We start from the raw sequence: 22,773 nt of genomic DNA, 5'->3' as shown, positions 1-22,773 counted from the left end.
TTCCATTTTCTCAGTTTTATATTATCTTTTGTTTACTCTCTTCCCACATATCCTCAGCTGACCCGCCAGAATCATTTTTAATCCATACTCCTAAATATTTCATTTTATCATGTTCCCATAAATATGGATATTGCTGAACCAATTCATATGTGGGTACATAATTTACCACTATTGCATTTGTTTTAGCTTCATTAATTTTGTAACCCAAAAAGGTTTGAAACTGTCTCAGTATGTTTCACAGTACTGCAATGCCCCTTTTTGTTTTTTTCAGGTATAAAATAATGTCATCTGCAAAAAGAGCCAGCTTTTCTTGACTACCATACCAATTATTTCCTTGAATTTCTGAGTCCCTTATCTTCTTTACCAAGGGTTCTAAATAACAAAGGGGAGAGAGGACACCCCCTGTCTGGTTCCTCTGCTCAAGCAGATATTATCAGAGAGGACCCCATCCACTTTAATTTTTGTCTCCTAGCCCTCATATATCCTCCTAACCAACCTTATAATTTTATCAGGGAATGCAAATGCTTCCATTGCTCTGCTCATAAAGTCCCAGCTCACTCTGTCAAATGCTTTCTCTGCATCAAGACCCGCCAACAACAGTGGTATTTTCTTAGATTCTTCTTCCCTCTGGATCATCAGTGTTCTGTTAATGTTGTCAAATGTTTACCTCCCCTCCACAAAATCACACTGACCCATATCTATCAATTTTGGTATCAGCCTTTTGCCATGCTTTTAGCCACTATAAACATAAACACTTTATAATCATGGTTTAGTATTGAAATGGGCCTGTATGAAGTTGGATCTGATGGATCTTTACCCTCTTTAGGTATTACAGCTACCACCACTTTCTTCCAGGATGGTACTTCTCCTCCTCTTAAAATACTGTTAAACAAAACCTTCTGGAACTTTCAGTTGTTTCCCTCCTAGCTTCCAAACTTCTAGCACTGGTAGAGTTTTGGTAGAATCTAGAACAGAAGCTGCTGTTAAAAGGGGAATTATTAGCAGAGTATATAAAATATTGCATGCTAACTATAAGAATCAATCAGAGAATGTTAGAAGGGTTTGAGAAGAGAAATTTGATAAGTAATTCACAAAGAAATAATGGGGGGATATATGTATGTCTCCCAAATATGCAACAAAATATAGAAGATTTAGGATTTTTGCTTTGATAATGTTTATATAGTTATTTTTATACCCAAAGTAGACTCCAAAGAATTTCTTCTTGGGTTCTCAGGTAGATAACAAATGTTGGAGGTGTGATGGGGAAAAAATAGATAATTGGGAACATATTTTCTTAGCATGTAATGAGTTGGCAGACTTTAAAGATTCCATGCAGACTACTCTAGCAGAGATACTGGTGAGCAAATTAGTGTATCTAAGGAAATGATTTTTCTGAGCTATGATATAGAATTGGAATTGCCTAGAGATAGTAAGGCTTTGCTGAGTCTAATTATGGTGGTTGTCAAAAAAAGCAATTATTAGAAAATGGAAATTAGTCTAAACTAACTGTACTAGTAGTGAACATAGTAATAGAGATAAAACTACTGGAACTGGGATCTTTAAAAAAGTGGTAGGAGCAAATTACATAGGAAAAATGGGAACTGTGGGAATAATACATATAGGGGAGGAATGAGGTTTAAAAGAAGCCAGGAATTGAAAGAGTAATGTAATGTTTGTCTGACAATGATTGGGTAGATTATACGTGATGTATAATGTTTGCAACTAAAATTATGTCAATATGGTTTGTGATGTATAATGCTGGCAACTAAGATTACGTCAATTTTGTTTGTTTTCATTTATATAAATGTATGGTTGCCTATGTCAGAAGTGATAATTTAATAAAGATGATTTTTGTTAAAAAAATAAAGCTCACTCTTGCAAAATTTTAGCTGGTTCTGCTGCTTCACATCATATTCATAGGCATTTTTAGGCACCAGTGCTGGGAACCCCTCTGGTCCAAAGGGGCCCCCGAACTACAGCAACTTGTCTTATTTTGATGTTTTATTATGTTTGTCAAACCAGCAAAAGCTAGAACAGCAATTTTGTGTAATTAATAAAGCAGGTGGGTAAGAAAAACTCTTAGGATGAAGAATCCTAAGGATCGGCACCGTGTCTTCTCCTTTAAAATTCAGATACCTCTGGTTGCTGTCACTGTGTTTGTCAACTAGTAGGCTTTTTAAGTTCAGTATTATCACTGACATAATGCCCTTGAATTAGTTAAAAAAATGCTTTTGGGCATTGTCTCCATTATAACTAACATCAGAGCGGGCTTTAGGCACCAGTGATACCCACAGCTGTGGAAACCACGCCCCTTATCATTTTTGATTGTGTTGGGACTCAGTAGAGGCTCCTGCTGTTTGGGGGAATATGAGGAGGAAAAGATCATTCATTCTCATATTCCATGCTTTATCCTAAAAAGGGCTGTTGTATGACAATCAGTGAATGAACGTATGGGATCTAAGTGCTAGAGATTGGCAGGCCAGAGCAAGCAATCTCAGTGCTTACCAGGGATTTTAATAAGTCCAGATGCACCCAATCTTCAGGAATAGTTTTCTGTTTTGGAAAGTTTTATTCTAATGGCAGGATGATACCAAATATTACAACTTTCAACTTTTTTGTTCAAGAATACTGAATAAAGTAAAAATAATGTCAGAATAAAAGTTCAAAATGAGAAACACTTTTTTTAAATATTACTCTAATTCACTTAAAAAGTTAATAGAATACTATGTTTTGCATCAACATACATTTTGGATAATAATTAGTATGAAATTCTAATGTTTGGAACCATTGACTGTATATAATCCTGAATGATTTACCAGCAAATTATTTTTTTAAGAGGGACATAGCAAAAATATGAAGTACAGTGAGGGTCATTCTGTGAAATCAGGTATAGTGACAGGTATGGATTACACCTGACAACTGCTAATCAACAGTTACTGATCTGGTGTGGCAGTACCAGGTTTGCACAATGTACTGCTGTTAGCTGAAAGTTGTGTAAAACTAGTATTGTTGTGGTTTGTACTTGTTTGTGTGTGTAGGGGTCGTGCAGTGTAAGAGTAAAAAGTTGGATATAATATATTTTCCTTTCTTTTACAAACGTCATTGGCACTCCCATTCTGCTTGTGAGTGAAAGGAACATGTTTGCAATGTTTTTGAGTAACAAGTTGTCCATATATTTTTTTTTAATGATCATCACAAACATGGGCCTTACATATGATGGGTATCTGTCTTTGGTGGTTTGGGAGAAGGATGATGTGCATGAAAGCAACTGCTCACTGCCACAGTGGCACAGTGAGTAGCATTGCCGATTTACAGTGCTTTGCTTTGGTTGAGTTCTTGGCTATTTCTTTTTCTATGTGTAGTCTACAAGCTCTCCCTGTCTCTGTGTGTATCTAGCTATGCCTCCAGCACCTCAGAGAGATTCAGTAGGTGAATTGGTATGGTATTCCTCTGGTTTCCCTGAAGGTGAATGTACAGTGAGTGTGAGTGAGTGTGTGTGTGTGTGTGTGTGTGTGTGTGTGTGTGTGTGTGTGTGTGAAAGTGTGTAAAAAACATCACTGATTTTTATTTGTGTACACACAGTAATGCCTGGCACATATATAACTCTTCTGTATAGCAGCAAAAATGCAGTTAACAAGCAATTATCTTTCAAAAATAATGTGTAAAATACATCACAGAATATCCAGTCCTTGGAGCTTCTATGGGGTCTGGTCACCCCCCCCCCCCCACACACACACACACCTCAGACTGAATAAATGGATTTTTACTTGAAGTTAGTAGTGGCCACAGCCTTCAGCCCACCCATTCTAAAACCAGCCAAGCTCTGTGGTTCATACAGAAGGTTGCTGTAGCTTGTGTGGGGTGCTAAGGATGGTGTTGTCATTACTTTAATTTTCCTTACAATTAAACCTCAGAGGTGTGCATAGGAGGAAATTACAGCTTGTGTTGTGGCTAGGAACAATGTGGTCAGTATTTATTTTACTTTTCTCACAGACCTCAGAGGTGTGGAAATAAAGTTACTATAGCTTGTGTAGGGGGAGGGAATAAGTGCAACAAGTTGGAATACTTAACAGTGATCATTGTTTTTCCTCACTTCCCTCAGAATCACAAATCAGGCATGTATGCAGGAGCCTGCCTTTGGGGAGATAGAGGTGAGGAGCATGGAGGAATGCCATGTACATGTATGAGAGCAGTCAATTGAAAAACATGACTATAGCCATTTGAACCTCTGTTTTCATCCCAATTTAACATCAGATGGATGCCCAGACAATGACTCTTTTTGGGAGATGGAGGTAAGTAGGCTGGCAGTATTCTCAGACTGGATTTATATATCATCTCAAGCATCTGTCTTGTTACTTTATTGTACAATACTATTTATGTCAGCTTTGAACATTAAGCCTTTGGCACAGCCTATGTCTTCCCTGACACAAAATATAAGAATTAAGTTAATTTCTTATTCATGATTTTTGTTGAAGCCACCAATGGCTGAAAAGGCTGTGAAAATGATCTAAAATTAAACTCAGAGCATCTATAAACCTGTGACTTTGGGGGTCTGGCAACCCCAAGACATAATTGAGATACTTCCTACACAGCTACTACTGTACTCTGCTGCCTTGGCCAGATAATTTGTGTTGAAAGGATGCAAGGAAAAGTAAAGTTTAACAGCAAGCAGCACTGAATTTCTTGCCTTAATCATAACTGTTGTTCAAGCCATAATTGGATGAAAAGCTTGTAAAAAAGAACATTAAAATGCACTTCAAGACATTTAGAAAGCTATGGCTTCTTGAGAAGGCTGAAGAGGAAGGCAAAATGTAAGCAAAAGGAAGAAAAAATTGCAATGTGCATTGTGTGGAGAACCCAAGCTTGGGGAGAAAAAGGGAAAGCACTAGAGTATATGTTGGCAGAAACAGTAGGTAGGGGGGGGGGAGTTGTTTGCCTTAGGCACCATTTCAGCTAGGGTCAGCCTTGTACATTGAGTTGTTGCAATTTATCATTACAACTAAAGGCCAGTCACTGTGAATGCCCCCTCCTGAAATGAACCAACACAGTGTGTCAAGGAAAGAGAATTGTAGCTACACTTCATTCTGTACATACTTAACTACTCCTAAAAGATTGCTTAGGATGGTGGCAGTTAAAGGGTGATAACTAAAATTGAAAGTGTCCGGGGACCCACCGTGACATTTGATTGGGGGGCGGGCAAATTACTAACATCGACCCTAAGGTGTTTTTGATATAGTAAAATGTTTTGTGCGACTATTGGTGGAAGCAGTTGATATTTTTGTTCTGAAATCTCAGGAAAATTTCAAATTGTTATGCTTTTTCGCAGGAGTCAATTGCCCCAGTACAGACTATCCTCTGTAAACAGGGACAGGTGGTAACACTTTATGGGTGGCCAACGCGATTTAAAAACTAAATGTTTAATTTAAACTTTTTTTCTGTATTTTTAGCAGTCTCTGGGGGTGGAGGCACAATGTTTTGCATTAGACTTTTTATTATTTTGTACTGTAAACTGCTATCGTGATTCCATTGATTGGTACCCGTAACGCGATGAATTGTAATGCACTGAACTACACCCGAATTTAGCCATCTAAGTCAATAGCGTTAGGGTTATTACCACCCATCCGTATTTTGGCAGTTGCGTCCTGCGGGGGTAGGGGTATGGTTGGAGGACACTAATAAAAATGCTAATGTCCTGAGATTTTATGACAAAATATTTCCCACGTTTTCTTTAACCGTTGCATAAAATATTTATATTGAATCGGAAACGTCTAAAACTTATATGAAACAGCATAAGCCACTCAGATGATACAAAAATAAGCCTTTATTTTTGTAAAAAAGTGAAGGTCTGTTCTTTGCGCTGGACATATGCAAGTTCCGTATTGCGAAATCTCACGTTTCTACAAAGTCCCACTTTAGCATTTGAAAAGCTGGCAACCCTAACTGTAGCGTGAATAGTGGTGTAAAAACCTATTTATTATTGTCTTAAGCAGAGTCAACGCCAACAATAAGAAGAGATAAATGGCTCATAACGAGGAGACGTTTTAAATAATAGTATTGTTGTCTTTAAAATGTGTTAGAACAAGAAGAGTTGAATTAGCAGAATTTCCAAAGGTAATCTACGTACGCTGGTTATTTGTTGACTACAGCTGCCCACCTTTTGTAATCAACAGTTTTAAGAGATACAGTGTATAATACTAAGACAAAATCAGAACCCTTAAGAGTACTACGCTGATAACAATCTTTGCAATCATTCATAAATGGTCCTACATCATAAATAGTACCTACAACTGAAAGGGAACACATTTTACCCACACTTGAAACATGCATTGGCGCTACTGCCTCTGGTAGCCTGTAGTAACTACTACGTTTGACTGATAGTATTTTTGACCAATAGACTGAGACATATTTGGGGCTGTTTCTTTGAATGTGGTGGCGGGGATATTAGATTCAATCGGGAGGCTGGGAGTTGTAGGCGTTCAGGAAGTTAGGTGGAATGTATCATTGTTGACATGTAGGGCCGTTTTCGGCATATGGAGGTAAATACGAAAATGGACAGTTGGTAATGTTTAACTGTATTTTCTTATTTGTGGATTGAGTGTTTTTAAAAAAAGCAATTCTTTTGGAAATGCAACGGGACCCTCTGTCCTATGCATATTTATGGTGGTAAAATGTCATTAATAATGTTTATATGATGCTTTCACTCAACGCGTTGTTGCTTTAAGGCCGAAGTGGAGTTTAGGTCAAGAGTTCGGGAGCTAAAGATTGACCCTTGCTCTCTGTAAAGGTGCAGCATGTTTTTGTAAGCATGTTTAAAACAACGGTGTATTCCAAAGAGGTGCAAAGTTGTAGTTAACGTAGCGTTGTGTATTACGAAGAGCAGCGTATCGTGTGTTTTTTCTGATTTGTAGCATTGGATACTATGTGTTAAGTACTTTGTTACGGCTTATTTGTTCAGAAGTGATTTGAATGTGTAATGTTAAAATGGTCAACTTTGGCTACTGCTGCAATACATAAGTTACTTACACCCGCACAATCTTGATCTTAACCTCTCAACAATAATGCGTTTGTATGCTTGCAGACTAGTGTGGATTAGTGTTTACAAGATAATTTTGAAATACATACACTTTGCCTGTATACAAAAGTTTATGACAATCCAGGATTTAGATACCATAGTATATAGTGAAAGTGGGGCTAGCTTAAAGGTTAAATATTTACCTCATATATATATATACAAGGTACAGGTTTTGATTCTGAACTCTGGTTATTAACTAGGCTTGTAATAGTCTGCGGACTGATAGCCTGACATTTACCTACGATCCTATGAAGTACTGTTAGTGGTAGGTTTAACACTCCTTTGCTTGCAAGAATGTTTTGAATGAGAAACTCAGTGGAGCAGAGTTTGTGTGTATTATGACAAGCTTAATCATTCCTCTCAATCTATTTAGAGCAAGCATAGCCAAATATAGTGGGGTGGAGAGAGGAGAGGTCTAAAATCAAGGACATATTTCAATTATTGTTCTTAAAAAGTTAGTTTCAAGAGTAACAGGCTTAGCTTTAGCATGCATTTTAAGAGTATGAAGTTTGAAACAGATTTCTGTCGTCATTAAGTGACCTCAGTCTCCACTGATCTGCCAATTACAGCATATATGTGTGTATGTATATATGTTTTGTGTGTGTATATATATATATATATATATATATATATATGTGTGTGTGTATATATATATATATATATATATATATATATATGTGTGTGTATATATATATATATATATATATATATATATATATATATGTGTGTATATATATATATATATATATATATATGTGTGTATGTATATATATATATATATATATATATATATATATAGTGTGTGTATGTGTGTATATATATATATATATATATATATATATATATATATATATATGTGTGTGTGTGTATATATATATATATATATATATATATATATATATATATATATATATATATACATACACATATACATACATACATACTGTGTGTGTGTGTGTGTGTGTATATATATATATATATATATATATATATATATATATACACATACACACTATGGGCCGGATTCACGATGGCTTGCACGGAGTGTACGAGCAGAGTAAGACTCCATGCAGCCATCATGTCTGACGAGCGATCCAGGAACAGCCTGTAGGGGTGTGTAAGAGAGCTCCTAAAACGTCTCCTACACGGACAGGGCTGGGATATGCAAATTACTTCACTTGCAGCCGAAAGGCATGCAAATGAGGTAAATTTGCGATCCAGGAAGCACAAACCTGTCCGAGTAGGAGCCGTGTTAGCTGCAGAAATGTACTCAGTTGACAACTGAGTACCGTTCTGCAAATAACACAATGGAGCCTTGTCAGCTCCAAATAAAGGTTGCATATGGTTGAGGAAGCATGCCAATGGCCAAATATACGGCCATTGGAAATGTTCCCAGATGCAAAATAAAAATACTTTTTTTTTTTTCGGCGATTTCCGATGTTTAAGCGTAGCGCAGCGCCGCGCAAACGGGGTGCGCTATAAAAACCATAAAATAAAAGCCACAAACGTGGAACTTATGAAAATTGTTAAATTACAATGTAAGGGAATATCAGGCTGAAGACAACATGGCCACCGAGTAGGGGTTGCTAAGGGGAGAAGCCCAGTCTAAGACATGTAACCAAGCATTAGTAGGCAATCCTATGTAAATGAGTGTTAGGTTAGTGAATCGCACTTTTTACATAGTAAATGAGCACAGTCAGTGGAGTGTAGGAGTAGGATCTGGGGAGTAACAGAGTAGGAGATAGGTGACATCACAAGGGGGGTATGTATGAAAGTAGTGAAGCTCATTGGAGCAGAGTGGCATGTGTTAGCTGTCAATTAGACATCATGGAAAGAGGTGTGTCAACAGGTAGGCCAGGGAAAGCCAAGAAATGGAAGGTGTATACTGTGGATAACACCAAAGTTTCTTGCTGAGTGGGTATGCGCACGTGTGCGTGCTTGTAAACTCGAGCAAGACAAGAGTGCACGCGTTTAAGCCGGAGTAAGCATGTATAAGGCTGTTTAAAGACCTGTAAGCGCATTTGCACTGGTGTGCGCGTGTTTTAACCCGAATAAGCAAGTATTAGTCCGTCTAAGCATGTGTGAGCTGCTGTGAGCGTGTTTGCGCTTGTATGCGCGTCGCTCCCCCCTGAGGAAACTGAAAGGAAAAAGGAAGCACAACAAATAGTAGGAAGCTACCAGGGAATACTAGTAGAGCTAGCAGCCGAAAACATTCGGAATCAGGCAATTACACAGGCAGAACACTAGCCCAGCCCAGCACTTAAAACTCTGCAAACAACAGTGCAGTTTGTTTTTCTCAAGAGACACTGCAACACTGGAGTAAGCTACTAGAAGTGAAAACTGAAAAAGCTTCACTCAGACAAAAAATGCTAGGGGCTGCCATTGATGTTATAAGGCGACGTATGCAACATGCTGAGGGTGGTGACAATGCAAATGCTGCCGGACAACCCACAGTGAGGAGACGGAGAAGAGTGTACAGACTCAGGGTCACCTACCAGGGGTTACATGAGCTGGAGATAGCGGAGCGCTATAGAGTGGACAGAGACCTCCTGCAGCAAATTGTTGAGCTGTGCAGGCCACGCCTCACACACAGAACCAACAGAGGGAAACCCATCCCAGTGGAAAACAAGGTATGTGTTGGCCTAAGTATACTAGCAACAGGTACCTTCCAGAGACCAACTGGTGATATGATGGGGATATCACAAGCATCAGCATCCAGGGTACTGCACCAGTTCCTGGATGCCATGTCAGCACATGTCTGTAATCATGTATATTTCCCCAATTCCCGTGAGGTATTGGCTAGCAATATGCGTCTCTTCCAGCAAATAGCAGAATAACCTGAGGTAGTGGGTGCAATAGACTGCACGCATATACGCATCAAAGCACCAGCTGGTGAGTGAGGTAGGGCCTACATTAACCGCAAGGGCTTCCCCTCCATCAACTGCCAGGTCGTGTGTGATGCCCAGGGCATAATAATGAATGTGTGTGCTGGCTGCCTTGGAAGCTACCATGATTCCCATATCTGGCATCTGACGCAGCTGTACCAGACATTTGCCAATGGGGACATCCCACATGGTCACCTAGTGGGGGACGCTGGCTATGCACTGGAGCCGTGGCTGATGACACCCATCAGAAACGCGACACCCATCAGAAACGCGCACACACACCTGAACAGGAACACCATAATGAGGCACACGCACAAACACGAAATGTAATCGAGCGTGTGTTTGGGTTGCTCAAGTCACGGTTCCAGTGCCTGGATACATCTGGTGGAGCCTTGCAATACTCACCAACTACATGTACCCAAATTGTCATGGTATGTGCCATGCTACATAATATGATTCTGTGAAAACAGCTGCAGCAGGACCAGCATAGGCCTGGGCCAAACAGCCCCCCACCATTGCTAAGGCCATCACAGGCAGAGCATGACTTGGAGGAGGAACAACCTGAGCCTGCCCCAGTAGGCAGAAGGAGGTGTGCCCAGTATGCCTTGGCAAAGAGGCAACACATAGCACATACACTGGCTCAGTAGGAACCCTGGAAATTATACCTCTCTCTGACTCCCACATATAGTGAAAGGGATGCCTAAGTTGACACAACCTGCTTTCATACATGTGCAGGGAGTGTAGTATGTGCATCCGACATAGGTAGCCCAGCAGCACCACCTGAGGCATGATTGCCATGTTTTAAGCAATGTAAGGTAGTGCTAAACAGCATTTACCACCATGTAGTATATGCAAACTTGATGACCTTGAGTGTCATCCTGCCCTTACCAAGCATGATGCCACAATATGAAGACAAGATGATCAATTACAACAATTGGCTTAAGTATTGGTGTCAGTGAAAGGGGATCCAATGCCTGTCAGCCTGGGATGACATGCTCGACAAGACATGATGCTTCGCTAGGGATGGCTTTCACCTGTGGCCTTTTGGATATTGCCAAAGGCTCTTGTCACCCCCATAGTGCCTTTTTTAGGTAAGGCTCAAAAGACAAACCCACCTCCATAGGTATCACAAGGGTTAAGAAACTAGAAGTAATGCTACTCTGTGCCAGAAGTCTAAACCGCAAGATGCACGCACTCCAAACTCTCCTCAGCATGGAGAATGTTGATATCTGTGCAGTAACAGAAACCTGGTTCAAGGCTTCCAAGAGCACCCTAGCACTAACAGGTTACACCTCATACCATGCTTTACAGCCACAAAACATGGAACAAACTACAAAAGGAGGGTGAGTATCAATATTTGTCAAATATACCCACACCCCCAGGTTGGTGGCACAGCATGAAGCATCAGAGACTATCCATGTGCAACTAACAGTGGGTAAAACCGCCTTCCAGTTCATAGCCTGCTATAGACCACTCTCCTAAACCCAGGAACCACACTTGGCCGACTGGAGAACACATGAAAATATGAAGGTCTCCCCAAACACCATTATATTGGGCGACTTCAACTACCCAAACATAGACTGGGAGCATTACTCTAGCTCCAACACCCTAGCCCAAAGGTTCCTAGAATTTATAAACTCAAATGCTATGGAACAACTTGCTACCACTCCCACAAGAGGGGAAAACATACTGGACCTGATCATCACCAACATGGGGACTCTATGCCCAAGACCAGAAGTGTATCCCTCACTGGTAAGATCAGACCATAGAGTAATCTCACTGGATATTCACATCCCGACCCCAGCCCATGGCCAGAAAACCACAGTGAAAAATTTTCACTAAAGGAAATATCACACTCCTCCAAACCGAGGTGGAATCCTTCACAGCCCCTGTGCCTGTGGAAAATATGGCCCAGACCTCAGAACCCTTTATAAGCGCATTCTATGAACACCTTCAGGAATGCATGGATCATGCAATCCCAAATAAAACCAAGACCCAATCCTCCAAAGGCAGGCATCCTGTCTGGTGGACCCCAGCCATAAACAAACCATACAATACAAGGAGGAAGCTACTATATGATAGAGCAAAATACCAAAAAGGGAAGGCATCTCTGATCAGTATTATTAAAAAAAACTACGGCCACACATAAAATCGTCTAAGGCCATCTTTGAGATAAAAATTGTACAGGACACTAAGGATAATCACAAGGCTTTCTTTAGTTATGGTAGGAACATGGGTGGGAATTCCCAGATATGCTCAGAATTAGTCCAAAATGACAAACAGTACACCAAACCCACAGACATTGCCAACATCCGAGCTGACAGGTTCAGTGCATACTTCTCCCCCCCTCCCCACCAAAAGGGCAAATATCTATCCCAGCAAAGTGCTGGCCCCCTGACATCTCAGATACTCAGGTAACAGCCAGCCTCTCCAAAGCAAAACACACAGCATCAATGGGACCAGACGGTGTCCTGGTCTGTGTCCAACATGAACCCCAAGAAGAATTGAACACAAACATAAAACCACTGTTCAATCTTAGCCTTACCACAGGATATGTACCCAAAGAGCAGTGTACAGCAACAGTGGTCCCTCTCCACAAAGGTGGTGCCTTAATGGATACTGCAAACTATCGCCCCAGAAGCCTGACTAGCTTGGTCTGCAAAGCTATGGAAAGGATCAACATGGACCTCAGAAATAAAGATATTGGGGACCTACAGACACTGGATCCTACCCAGTTTGGCTTTAAGGGCAGATCCTGCCTCTTAAACCTGGTTGAGTCATTTGAAACAGTCACCAAGGCCACTGACGAGGGGAAGGTGGTCCACACAGCCTACCTGGACCTCGCAAAAGCCTTCCATACAATACCCCACTTGGTCATTATAGACAAGCTCACCAGCTTCAACCCCTATGTCACTAGATGGGTTGCAAACTGGCTCAAGGACAGAACCCACGTGGTCAGAAATGCTGGAGCCATGTCAGACCCCAAACCAGCTACAAGTGGCATCCCACAAGTCTCAGTCCTGGGACCTCCCTTGTTTGGCATATATTTCTCAGAGGTACAGGCCAACACGGAAGGACTGTGGCTGAATAAGTTTGCAGATGACTGCAAACTGGGCGCCATAATCGACCCTCCAGCTGACACACGCATCCTACAAAAGGGCCTCATAGAAACAGACAACTGGTGCCAGAGACATGTCCTCAAGCTAAACGCAAAAAAGTGTATAGTCATCCCCTTTGGCAAAAACAACTAGTGCCAGAGACATGTCCTCAAGCTAAACGCAAAAAAGTGTATAGTCATCCCCTTTGGCAAAAACTAAGTGCCCACAACTTACCACATAGGTGGTAACCCATTAAGTATGGAAGAAGTGATAAGGGACCTGGGGACCCAAACTGATAGCAATCTCTCATTCGACAACCTCTTGGCCAAAGTGTTTAGAAAAACATTTCATATAGCCCACCTAATTATGAAGGTATTCGCATCTAGATCAGGGGAGGTCATCGTGCCTCTTTACTCATCCCTCATCAGGCCCATAATCGAGTACAATGCCCCTTGTGGGATGTACCTTATCAGACACCTGCAGCAGCTGGAAAGACCACAAAAGTACCTCACCAGGAGGATCAAAGGGCTCAAACAGATGCCATTTGCTGCCCGGTTAAAGAAACTGCAGCTTCACTCAGTGGCATACCACCTGCCCAGAGGTGATCTGTGCCTGATGTATAAAGCCATGTCCAACCTGGAATCATGGCCGGCCTTAGGCATAGGCCAACTAGGTGGCCGCCTAGGGCGCCGCTCTAGTAGGGGCACTTTTCCAGTATTTATTTGGTGTAGGGAGACTAGGATGGGGGCACCAGATGGTGTGGTGGGGCGCCATGAAGCCCTTTTGCCTAGGGCACCAGTTGACATAAGGCCGCTCCTGCCTGGAATCGATGGACATGCTGCACCTCGGAAAATCCGAATCCCATCAAGCTATGCGCTCAAGAGACCTGAACCTCAGGACTGAAATAAATAGGACATGCTGGAGTGACAGATTCATAACCCAGAGGCTCCCTCCACTTTTGAGTAAACTCACACTCCAGGTTAGCCAGAGTCCCTCATTGACTCTCTTCAAGAGGAATCTTGATGAGTGGATGGGAGATTGTAGGTTTACCCTGGGTATCACTTCTATGTCACTGTTAGACAGAGGCACAGTATACTAACCTTGAAAAATGTCATGGCAAACTCCACTTAAAATGTGTGTTGAAAGCCAAACACACTCTGGCTAGGATTATAAATGCCCTAGGGCAGATAGCCTAGTATGAACCTATGAACAGAATCACACACACACCACATTGACCACAGTTGTACTAGTTGGAGAAATGTTTGGCAATGTCCACCCAAGTTGGTGAATACAAAGCAATGTTGGACAAGCCTGGTTTAGGTAGGCCATAGCTGAACAAAATGCAACATGCTCATAGTTGCCCAACTGGCCCTTAACCAGTCTGGTCTGCTCAGTATGAACATTTAAAGCAGTGATGGGACTCAAACCCATGATACTGTGCACCATAGTGAAAGTACTGAACCACTACGCCATGACAGTATTGCAGTGTTCAGCCAGTATGAAAGAATGTTGACAAGTCTTTGCAAACTATCCCATGGAAACCCTGCAGGCACAGCATAATCCCTGTTGAGTTATGACACAAAGGAGTCTGGCAGTAAGAACACAACATGACTTCCAACACACACAGTATAAATGTCAATATTGGTCATGTTCACACACAACCACAAATGTAGTGGACTTCAGATCGCAACATATGGAAAGGTCACACTGGGCATGCTCGCACACTTGGATAAATGAGACCTATGTCAGGCAACAAACCTTGGAAAGCCTGAACTGGGCATGCTCACACACTTATTCCATGTCTGAGTATAGCAGTTGGCCACACCTATCTGGCAGTTGTATGTGTTAAGCCAGGAACCTCCCACGATCCAGCAATCCGCCCTGTGCACACAGTTAAATGACAACAGACACACATATTAATATACTGGAACCCTGTCATGATCAAACATGTTACGCAGATACACAAGTTGTTCATAGAAACTGGGAAAGCTACGGCAATAAAGACCTGCAAACAGTATCAGCAACAAATATTGTGCATCCTGAACATAAACATAGGTGCAGAGGTCGATACTAGGCTGTCTGCCCTAGGGAATTCATAAGCCTAGGCAGAGTGTATTTGGCGTCTGCCTCCCCAGTAGAGTAGCCTGCTGTGCCTCTGTAAAGTAGGTCACAGAAGGCACCCTTTAAGGCTAGTTTGCTGTGCCTCTGTCAAGCAGGGACACAGTGGAGATCCCAGGGGTGAATTTGCAAGTTCCCATCCATGCGGCTGGATTTTGCTGGAAGAGGGTTGGCGAGGGGCTATGTTTAACTCTAATTGGGATTCAATTCCAGAGTGAGGGGAGCCTCTGGGTAATGAATCTGTTCCTGCAGCATGTCCTATTTAGTTTTGTGCTGAGGTTTAAGTCCCTGGAGTGTGTAGCTCTAAGGGTCTTGGATGTTGTGAGGTGGAGCATGTCCATTATTTCTGGGTTTGACATGGCTGTGTACGTCAGGCATAGATTACCTCTGAGTAGGCGTTAAGCAACTGAGTAGAGCTGGAGATCCTTTAGTTGAGCTGCATAGGACATCTGTGTGTAGCCCATGATCCTCTTGGGGAGGTACTGTTGTGGTCACTGTAGTTGCTGCAGGTGTTGGGTAAGGTACACCCCAAAAGGGGCATTGTAGTCAAACATGGGCCTGATGAGTGACTAGTAGAGGGCCACAATGACCTCCCATGATCTACATGCAAACCCCCATGTGATAAGGAGGGCTATATAAAGGTCCTTGCAATGACTCTGTCAATGTGATTAGCAAAGGAGAGGTTACGATCTATGTTAGTCCCCAAATCTGTAAATACATCTTCTGTACTTAATGGATTACCATTTATGTGGTAATTTGTGTGCATCTTGTTTTCCCCAAAGGGAATGACTGTGCATGTCTTAGCATTTAGCACGAGGCCATGGCTCTGGCAACAAGCATCCATCTCTGTGAGACCCTTATGGAGGAAGCATGTGTCAGCTGCAGTGTCGCTTATGGCCCCCGGTTAGCAGTCATCTGTGACGTTTGTTAGACATAATCCCCCCGTGTTAGTCTGAACCTCAGAGAAGTACATACCGAACAGGACAGGTCCCACAACTGAGCCCAGTGAGACACCAGTTGTAACTGGTCTGGAATTGGACATGGCACCTGCAATTCTGACCATGTGGGTTCCATCCCTGAGGCAGATAGCAACACATCTAGTGATATAGGGGTTGATATTTAAGCTGGTAAGCATATGTATGATGCCTGAGTGGGGTATTGTGTTGCAGGCTTCTGCAAGGTACAGGTAGACTGTGTGAACTACCTTGCCCTCATCCATGGCTTCAGTAACCGTTTCAAAGATATGAACTAAGTGTAAGAGGCAAGATCTGCCCTTAACAAAGCCGAATTGTGTATGATCCACTGTCTGGAGGCTCACAATGTTTTTGATTATGACTTCCATGATAATACGCTCCATAGCTGTTTCTACCACACTAGTCAGGCTTATGGGGTGATAGTTCCTGTGGTCCGTTGTGGCACCACCTTTGTGGAGTGGGAGCACTGTATCTGTATGCCATTCTCAGGGTACATATCCTGTAGTAAGGCTAAGTTGGAACAGTGACTTAATGTGAGTGTTCAGTTATACTCGGAGCTCGTGTAGGACACAGCCTGGGACACTGTCCAGTCCCATACATATGCTGTGTTATTTGCTGTGGAGAGGGCACCTTTCACCTGTGCATCTGTGATGTCAGGGAGATTACATTCATTTAGGATGGGCATCTGTACCCTTGGGGGGTAAGGGGGGGACGTTTGTGCAGACTCTGTCTGACAATGTCCATAGGTTTGGCATATTTTGTGCTGTTATTCAACAATTCAGAGCATGTCTGGGTGTTTCCACAGATATTCCTGACATAACTAAAGAAGGCCTTGTGATTATCTGTAGTGTCTGGTCAATTTCACTGTCAAAACTTGCAAGTGATGATTATATGAGGGATTGAAGTGTCTTGCCAGTACTGTTCAGAGATGTCCTCCCTCTGTGGGATATTGCTCTGTTATGTAGTAGCTTTCTCCTTCTGTTGTACAGCTTGTATATGGCCGGGGTCAACCAGACAGGTCTCCTGTTTTGGAGGAGTCATGGTTTTATTTGGGATAGCATGATCAGTGCATACCTGCAGGTGCTCATAGAATGCATTTGTAAAGGATTCTACAGATCGGGCTGTATTATCCTCCAGCACGGGGCCTTTGAAGTATTCCACCCCAGTCTTCACAAGTGCAAAGTCTGCTTCTGAGAAATTCTTTACAGTGATTTCCTTGGCTGGGGGTGGGGACGGGATATGGATGTCCAGGGAAAGTTGTTTATGGTCTGATCTTAACAATGAGGGTTCTACCTCTGGTGTGGAACCTAGAGTCCCCATGTTGGTGATGATCAGGTCCAATATGTATTCCCCCTTGTGGCTGTGGTGACTGGTTGTGCAATAGCACATGGATTCACAAATTGTAGTGGCTGTAGGGTGATGTTGTTGAGGCCTGAGTAGTTATCCCCAGTCAATATTCGTGTACCTGAAGTCAACCACTATAATGGTGTGTTGAAGGCCTTCATATCCTACACTGTTCCCAGGAAAGCAGAGTGCTGTTCCTGGGTATGGGGGGGGGGTGGTGGTGGTCTGAACTACACACCAAACCAAAAGGCAGTTTTGCACAATGGTAGTTGTATATGTATGGCCTGTCATGCTTAGTGCAGTGGTACCAACCCAGAGGTGTGTGTATCTGTGATGTATATGGATACACCCCCTAGTTGTGTTGTGTGTTACAAGTCCTGTGGTCACGAAGCATGGTGTAGAACATAACCTGGCAGTGCCAGTGTGCATATGTGATCCTGAACTAGGCGTCTGTTAATGCACAGATATTGTTATCCCCCATACTGAGGGATAGTAAAAGATGCACATTCCTCTTTGGAAAGACTGATGATGTCAGCACCCTAGAAATACAGCAGGAGAAGGGAAATCATCCAGTAATGCGAATAGCGTGCTGTACTAATGCGTCTCTCTCAAGTATCATAACATAGTTAGGTAGGGGTTTGAATCCTACAAATACCATGTGTGTGTTTGTCACACAGTTTGTCAATGTGTTGTGTGTTTTGCTTTTCTTATTGTATGACATATTATAACGGTAATTTCAATGCACACATCAGGTATGTGTGTGCCACATACAGATATGTACCTGTGACCTTTAATAGTTCCTATGTGTGAAGCCTGCCTCATATGAATACAGTTGTTACCTTTGCCAGCATGTGCCGCAGCTTCCCAGACCTTAGGCCATACATGTATGTTGGTGACAATGCAGGCTACTGCAGTGATCTGTGTCCTAGGCCAGCTATGTGACACACACCCATGAAAGCTTTGATAGATTAATGTGGGTGAGGGTTCATGTCTGGAGTATATGTCAAGACATGTTAAAACACAGCAGTGTCTGAGAGTGATGGACATCCAGTGTAGGTGTATGGCAACTGTTGCTGATATGCATACAGACACCTTCTTGCTTAGATGATACACCGAGGGGCTGCAGAATACCTTTGGAAATGTGAATATCACAGGATAGACAAGATGACACTTGTCCACATGTACACACCATTACCCGTTCTACATGATGGGTGCTACCACCTACATGGTACTGTTGGAGTACTATGTTAAGTACATGCCGATGACAATGCTACAGTTGCGTTACAGCAATACAGCATGGCGTGGACAACAGGTATCTGTATGATACCCTTGTGGTGGTTAGGTGTTTCATGTGTAGAATGCATTGTAAGCTACTGTATGCATTTGCAGTCGTGGATGGACATATCCGTAGTGTGTTGGCATGTACGCGAGACTGCTATATGCCAAAGAGTATTGTTCCCAGGGATGTGTGGGGTTCAGTAAGAATGGCTACTGGTATAGTGTAGTACTGCAGGGATATCACTGACACCGGGTTCCTACATCTGTGTATCAGTTGAGGAGACACCATGTAATGACCACTGAATGTCAGGCTATGTAGGCTGTGTATACTACCAGAATGCAGGCTGTGTATACTACCAGAATGCAGACCATTGACATTTGGAAACCATATTGCCCACAGCATACTGTCAAACCATGTCATGTTCCATGCTAACCACGTTCACAAATGTACGCCTGCAGCTCTGTGCTGCAAACATCACACATGTACTGTCCACACCCTAACACATGCAGGCACAGGTACACACAACAGCCATGTGGCACATGTGCATACAGTACACTTTGGGAATTAACACTGGTGTATACAAAACTACAATGCCAATCATAGTGTTAATGCATCATGCATGCTCGGATATACCCACAACAATATTATTACACTGTACTGTTAACAACATGATAATATTACTACAGTGCTATGTAGTCACCCTGTGCATCAGCACCATGCTATCCTGTTCCTGCATCAATGTTACAGATGGCAGGAGGTGGCACAGTTTCATCATATGCACAGGGTGTGTACTTGGTTTACCAGATTCTGCCATTGACACATCCAATCGACATGTATGTGTGTGAGTGTTAGTGAGGGACAACAGTACAACATGGGACAATGTTGATGCAATGTGTATGTGTTATCCCTAGGTGTTAGCATTATGTGTGTTTATATGCATGCACACAGTTCCACCACGTGGCTGCTATATACGGGTGTTTGTGGACAGCCACAGACTGTACCTGCCAGGTCATACAGATCACTGTCTCTGGCCACGGACATGGTACCTGTGCCTGGCAGGGGTGCTACGGACAGTATCGGGTACTAAGCCAGACTGGGTACTATCATCAGAGGCAGTGGGTTGTTGACTGGACACATGCCCCTGCTGGGACTGTCCAGAGCCACGTGCACGTGGTCTTAAAGAACGGTTTAATGACAGCACAGACCCAGCATTGCTGGGGCTGGTACTGGCACTATGGGAGCGGCTGTGGGTTTGTTGTCGTCCGCGACGACTGCCAGCTGATGATGTTGCTGGCATACGTCCATGTCGACGCCTCAACCGTCCTGCACTGTCCTGGTTCCTGGACATGTAATTGTGGAAGAGATCTAATGTGCCCCCCCCCCCAACGTCTATCAATGACCTCACTGATATTACAGATGGCAGCCGCAACATCACGCATAGTGTCATTCATAGCGGTGCAATGTGCTCTAAGCTCCCTCAGACCCTGTCTGGTGTACCGTTCCATACGTGCCTGTGCCTGCATTACAGCCCGGAACATAGCTGAGGTTGAAAGACCTCTGTGGGCACGTCTGACAGGGGCAGTACGACCATGGATGCTCCCACAAGAACCCCTGGACATCTGCCTGTGTGGTACCATGTCAGGAATCTGGCCATGGTTGCTGTGAGGGGATGCATGTGCCAATGATACCACACTATCCTGGTCAATGCCTACTGTATGCTGTCCTTCAGCTAAGGACATTGGTGACAATGGATGTATCAGCAGGATGACTGTGCGCATTGATGGGATCGACTGCTGTGTAGTGTCGATTGGCTGACCAACGACAGACCCTGTCACACCTCCCTGTGCCATTACACATGTATCCTCATTATCACTATCCCCAGTAGTGGCTTCAGGTTCCCTGCTGCACTCCACCAGAGCAGCATCAGAACCTGTGAGAGGAAGATAGGAAACACAGTTTACAAATGTGTACACGATGTTGGCACACAGGCACACCCCTCAGTACAGCAGATACAAACACAGACACACCTGCAGTCCAACACATACACAATACTGTTTGAGGGTGGGTGACAGTATCACAAGGAAAAACATCACTGCACACGTGTCAGCATGCAGATTATGTGTTGCACAGGAACATGCAGTGCAAGTGTAGACGGCCCTTGTTAATAACAGTATACGTATACTTGATGCTTGTGTGTAGTTGTTCAGTGTGTCCCAGGTTGGAAACAATCAATGTGTACAAGGACAGAACAATGTTGTGCAAGTGTTACAAGCTGTGGGTGCATATATTTGCATACACTCACACAGCACATGATGGTGCTATGCAATAACTGCTATGTGAACTTTTGTGGTCAGTTGAACTGGATGTGGTGTAGTAACGTGAGCCATGATCAACATGCTTCTTGTGGTCAATCAACAATAATAATGTGTGCCAGACAGGCAGCTAGCATGCTGTACCTGAAGTGCAGTAACATGACTACATCCACAATTACACAGCCCCTTGTTACATGGGTGTGTAAGGTGGCCAATAGTGAGCATTGCCTAACATGAATGTATTATTTGTTCAAGACTGTTGCACAAAGATATGATAGGCCTCTACCCCTCAGGTATATTATGTGTGCTGCGTAGATAAGTGGGATACTGAAGGGTGGGCATACAGCAGGTGTCATAATTGGACATGTGTAGCAGGCTAAGGTGTAGTGTCTATGCCAAACGTGTGTGTTGTGTACATGTGTATCAGGTATGCCTCTCCAATGTCCAGTACTGTGTTGCCACACATGTGTCATACTCTGTGTATTGCATGTTAGTGAGGCAGCTACTGAGAATAATGGGATATGCATAGTCTCACAGCAAACATGCACAGCATGCATTATGCGTAGGTGTATTACATGTCCACACACTACACCTCCATATGACATGCACATGTCATTGGCAATAGTATTGTTATTACACACTCACCAGCATGGATTGGCTGCCTTGCTGTCACTCCAGAGGGACCTGCAAAAATATGAGAGTGATTGCCAGTGGCCACAACTGTGCCATTGATACTGTGAGTATGATAAAGTACAGTAGTACAACAGTTGGCTTTCACAGGTATACAGATTATACTCAGAATATCAATCTTGCAGAAGAATTGGCAGGTTAACAGCTACACACACAGTACACATCTCATACACGCATAAACTACCAGTACAGAGAACAGTCAACTACAGATATGGCATGTTACCTGCACACTCCATTTCAACATGCTGGGTGGCTCCGGCCTCCATGATGACACATGTTTGTGGATGTTGTTGGCCTGGAGCCAAAACACTTAGGAGGTGCTCCTCCACACTGGTGAGGGGGCTGGATAGGTACCCCACCACCTGTGGCAAGCTGTTGTCTGTGGATATCAGACGCACGCTGCCGGACATGACTAATTAAATCACTGCAGTGATGGCGTACCTGCTCATATGTCCGGTTATGCATGCCTATGTCATTTACCCAATGGACAAGATCTTGCCACAGTGCAGCCCTCTCATGCTGGTTCTGGCTGGTCCTGGAAAACAGCACAGAGAAATTGTGCACCAGGCTCTGGTGGATCTCCTGATCCTCTGCTGCTGTATAAGGTGGGTTACGCTGATGCACCATCACCCTGGAAGGAAAAGAAAAATATGTGCGCAAGTCATGTGGCACACTTAATATTCTAATGTACTGATATCACTTAACTGACATATATAGCATCTGTCTGTCTGTCAGGGGATGCACATGCTCAATACCACATATCAGTGCTCAGCCCACAACTGTCTGACAGTGCCTGCCACACTCCATACAACAAACTAGTATACACCAGCACTCGGCACACTGTTTGGGATACAATGCGCAACCTCACACTGGGGTATGTATCAAGCTAATGGATGAAGAATATTGTCCTCCCATGCAATGAATGCAATGCACATTTACAGTTTCAACGGTAATCCACCCTAGTCTTTGATGCCATACCCCTACCTGACATATGTGCACAG

General features: G+C 43.1%; 1 protein-coding gene across 5 annotated transcripts in view; it reads left to right on the top strand.

The window, feature by feature from the left end:
- The first annotated feature begins 5,948 nt into the window (after positions 1-5,948).
- RFWD3 (ring finger and WD repeat domain 3) overlaps positions 5,949-22,773 on the top strand; it is a 948,792-nt gene continuing 931,967 nt past the window's right edge. For 2 of the 5 annotated variants that reach the window (XM_044081901.1, XM_044081897.1), the window contains exon 1: positions 6,443-6,536. In XM_044081901.1, the coding sequence (XP_043937836.1) occupies positions 6,531-6,536 (6 nt within the window). In that variant the 5' untranslated portion in view covers positions 6,443-6,530. Of the gene's footprint in view, positions 6,112-6,442; positions 6,560-6,624; positions 6,785-22,773 lie in introns of those variants that run through there. The other 3 variants (XM_044081898.1, XM_044081899.1, XM_044081900.1) reach the window with 3 other exon arrangements.

This window comes from Protopterus annectens, chromosome 8.part1, assembly GCF_019279795.1.
Source record: "Protopterus annectens isolate FY-2018-M chromosome 8.part1, PAN1.0, whole genome shotgun sequence".
NCBI classification, from domain to species: domain Eukaryota; kingdom Metazoa; phylum Chordata; order Ceratodontiformes; family Protopteridae; genus Protopterus; species Protopterus annectens.
Note: the sequence above shows the minus strand (reverse complement) of the source record. Positions and strands in the feature narration are given on the sequence as shown.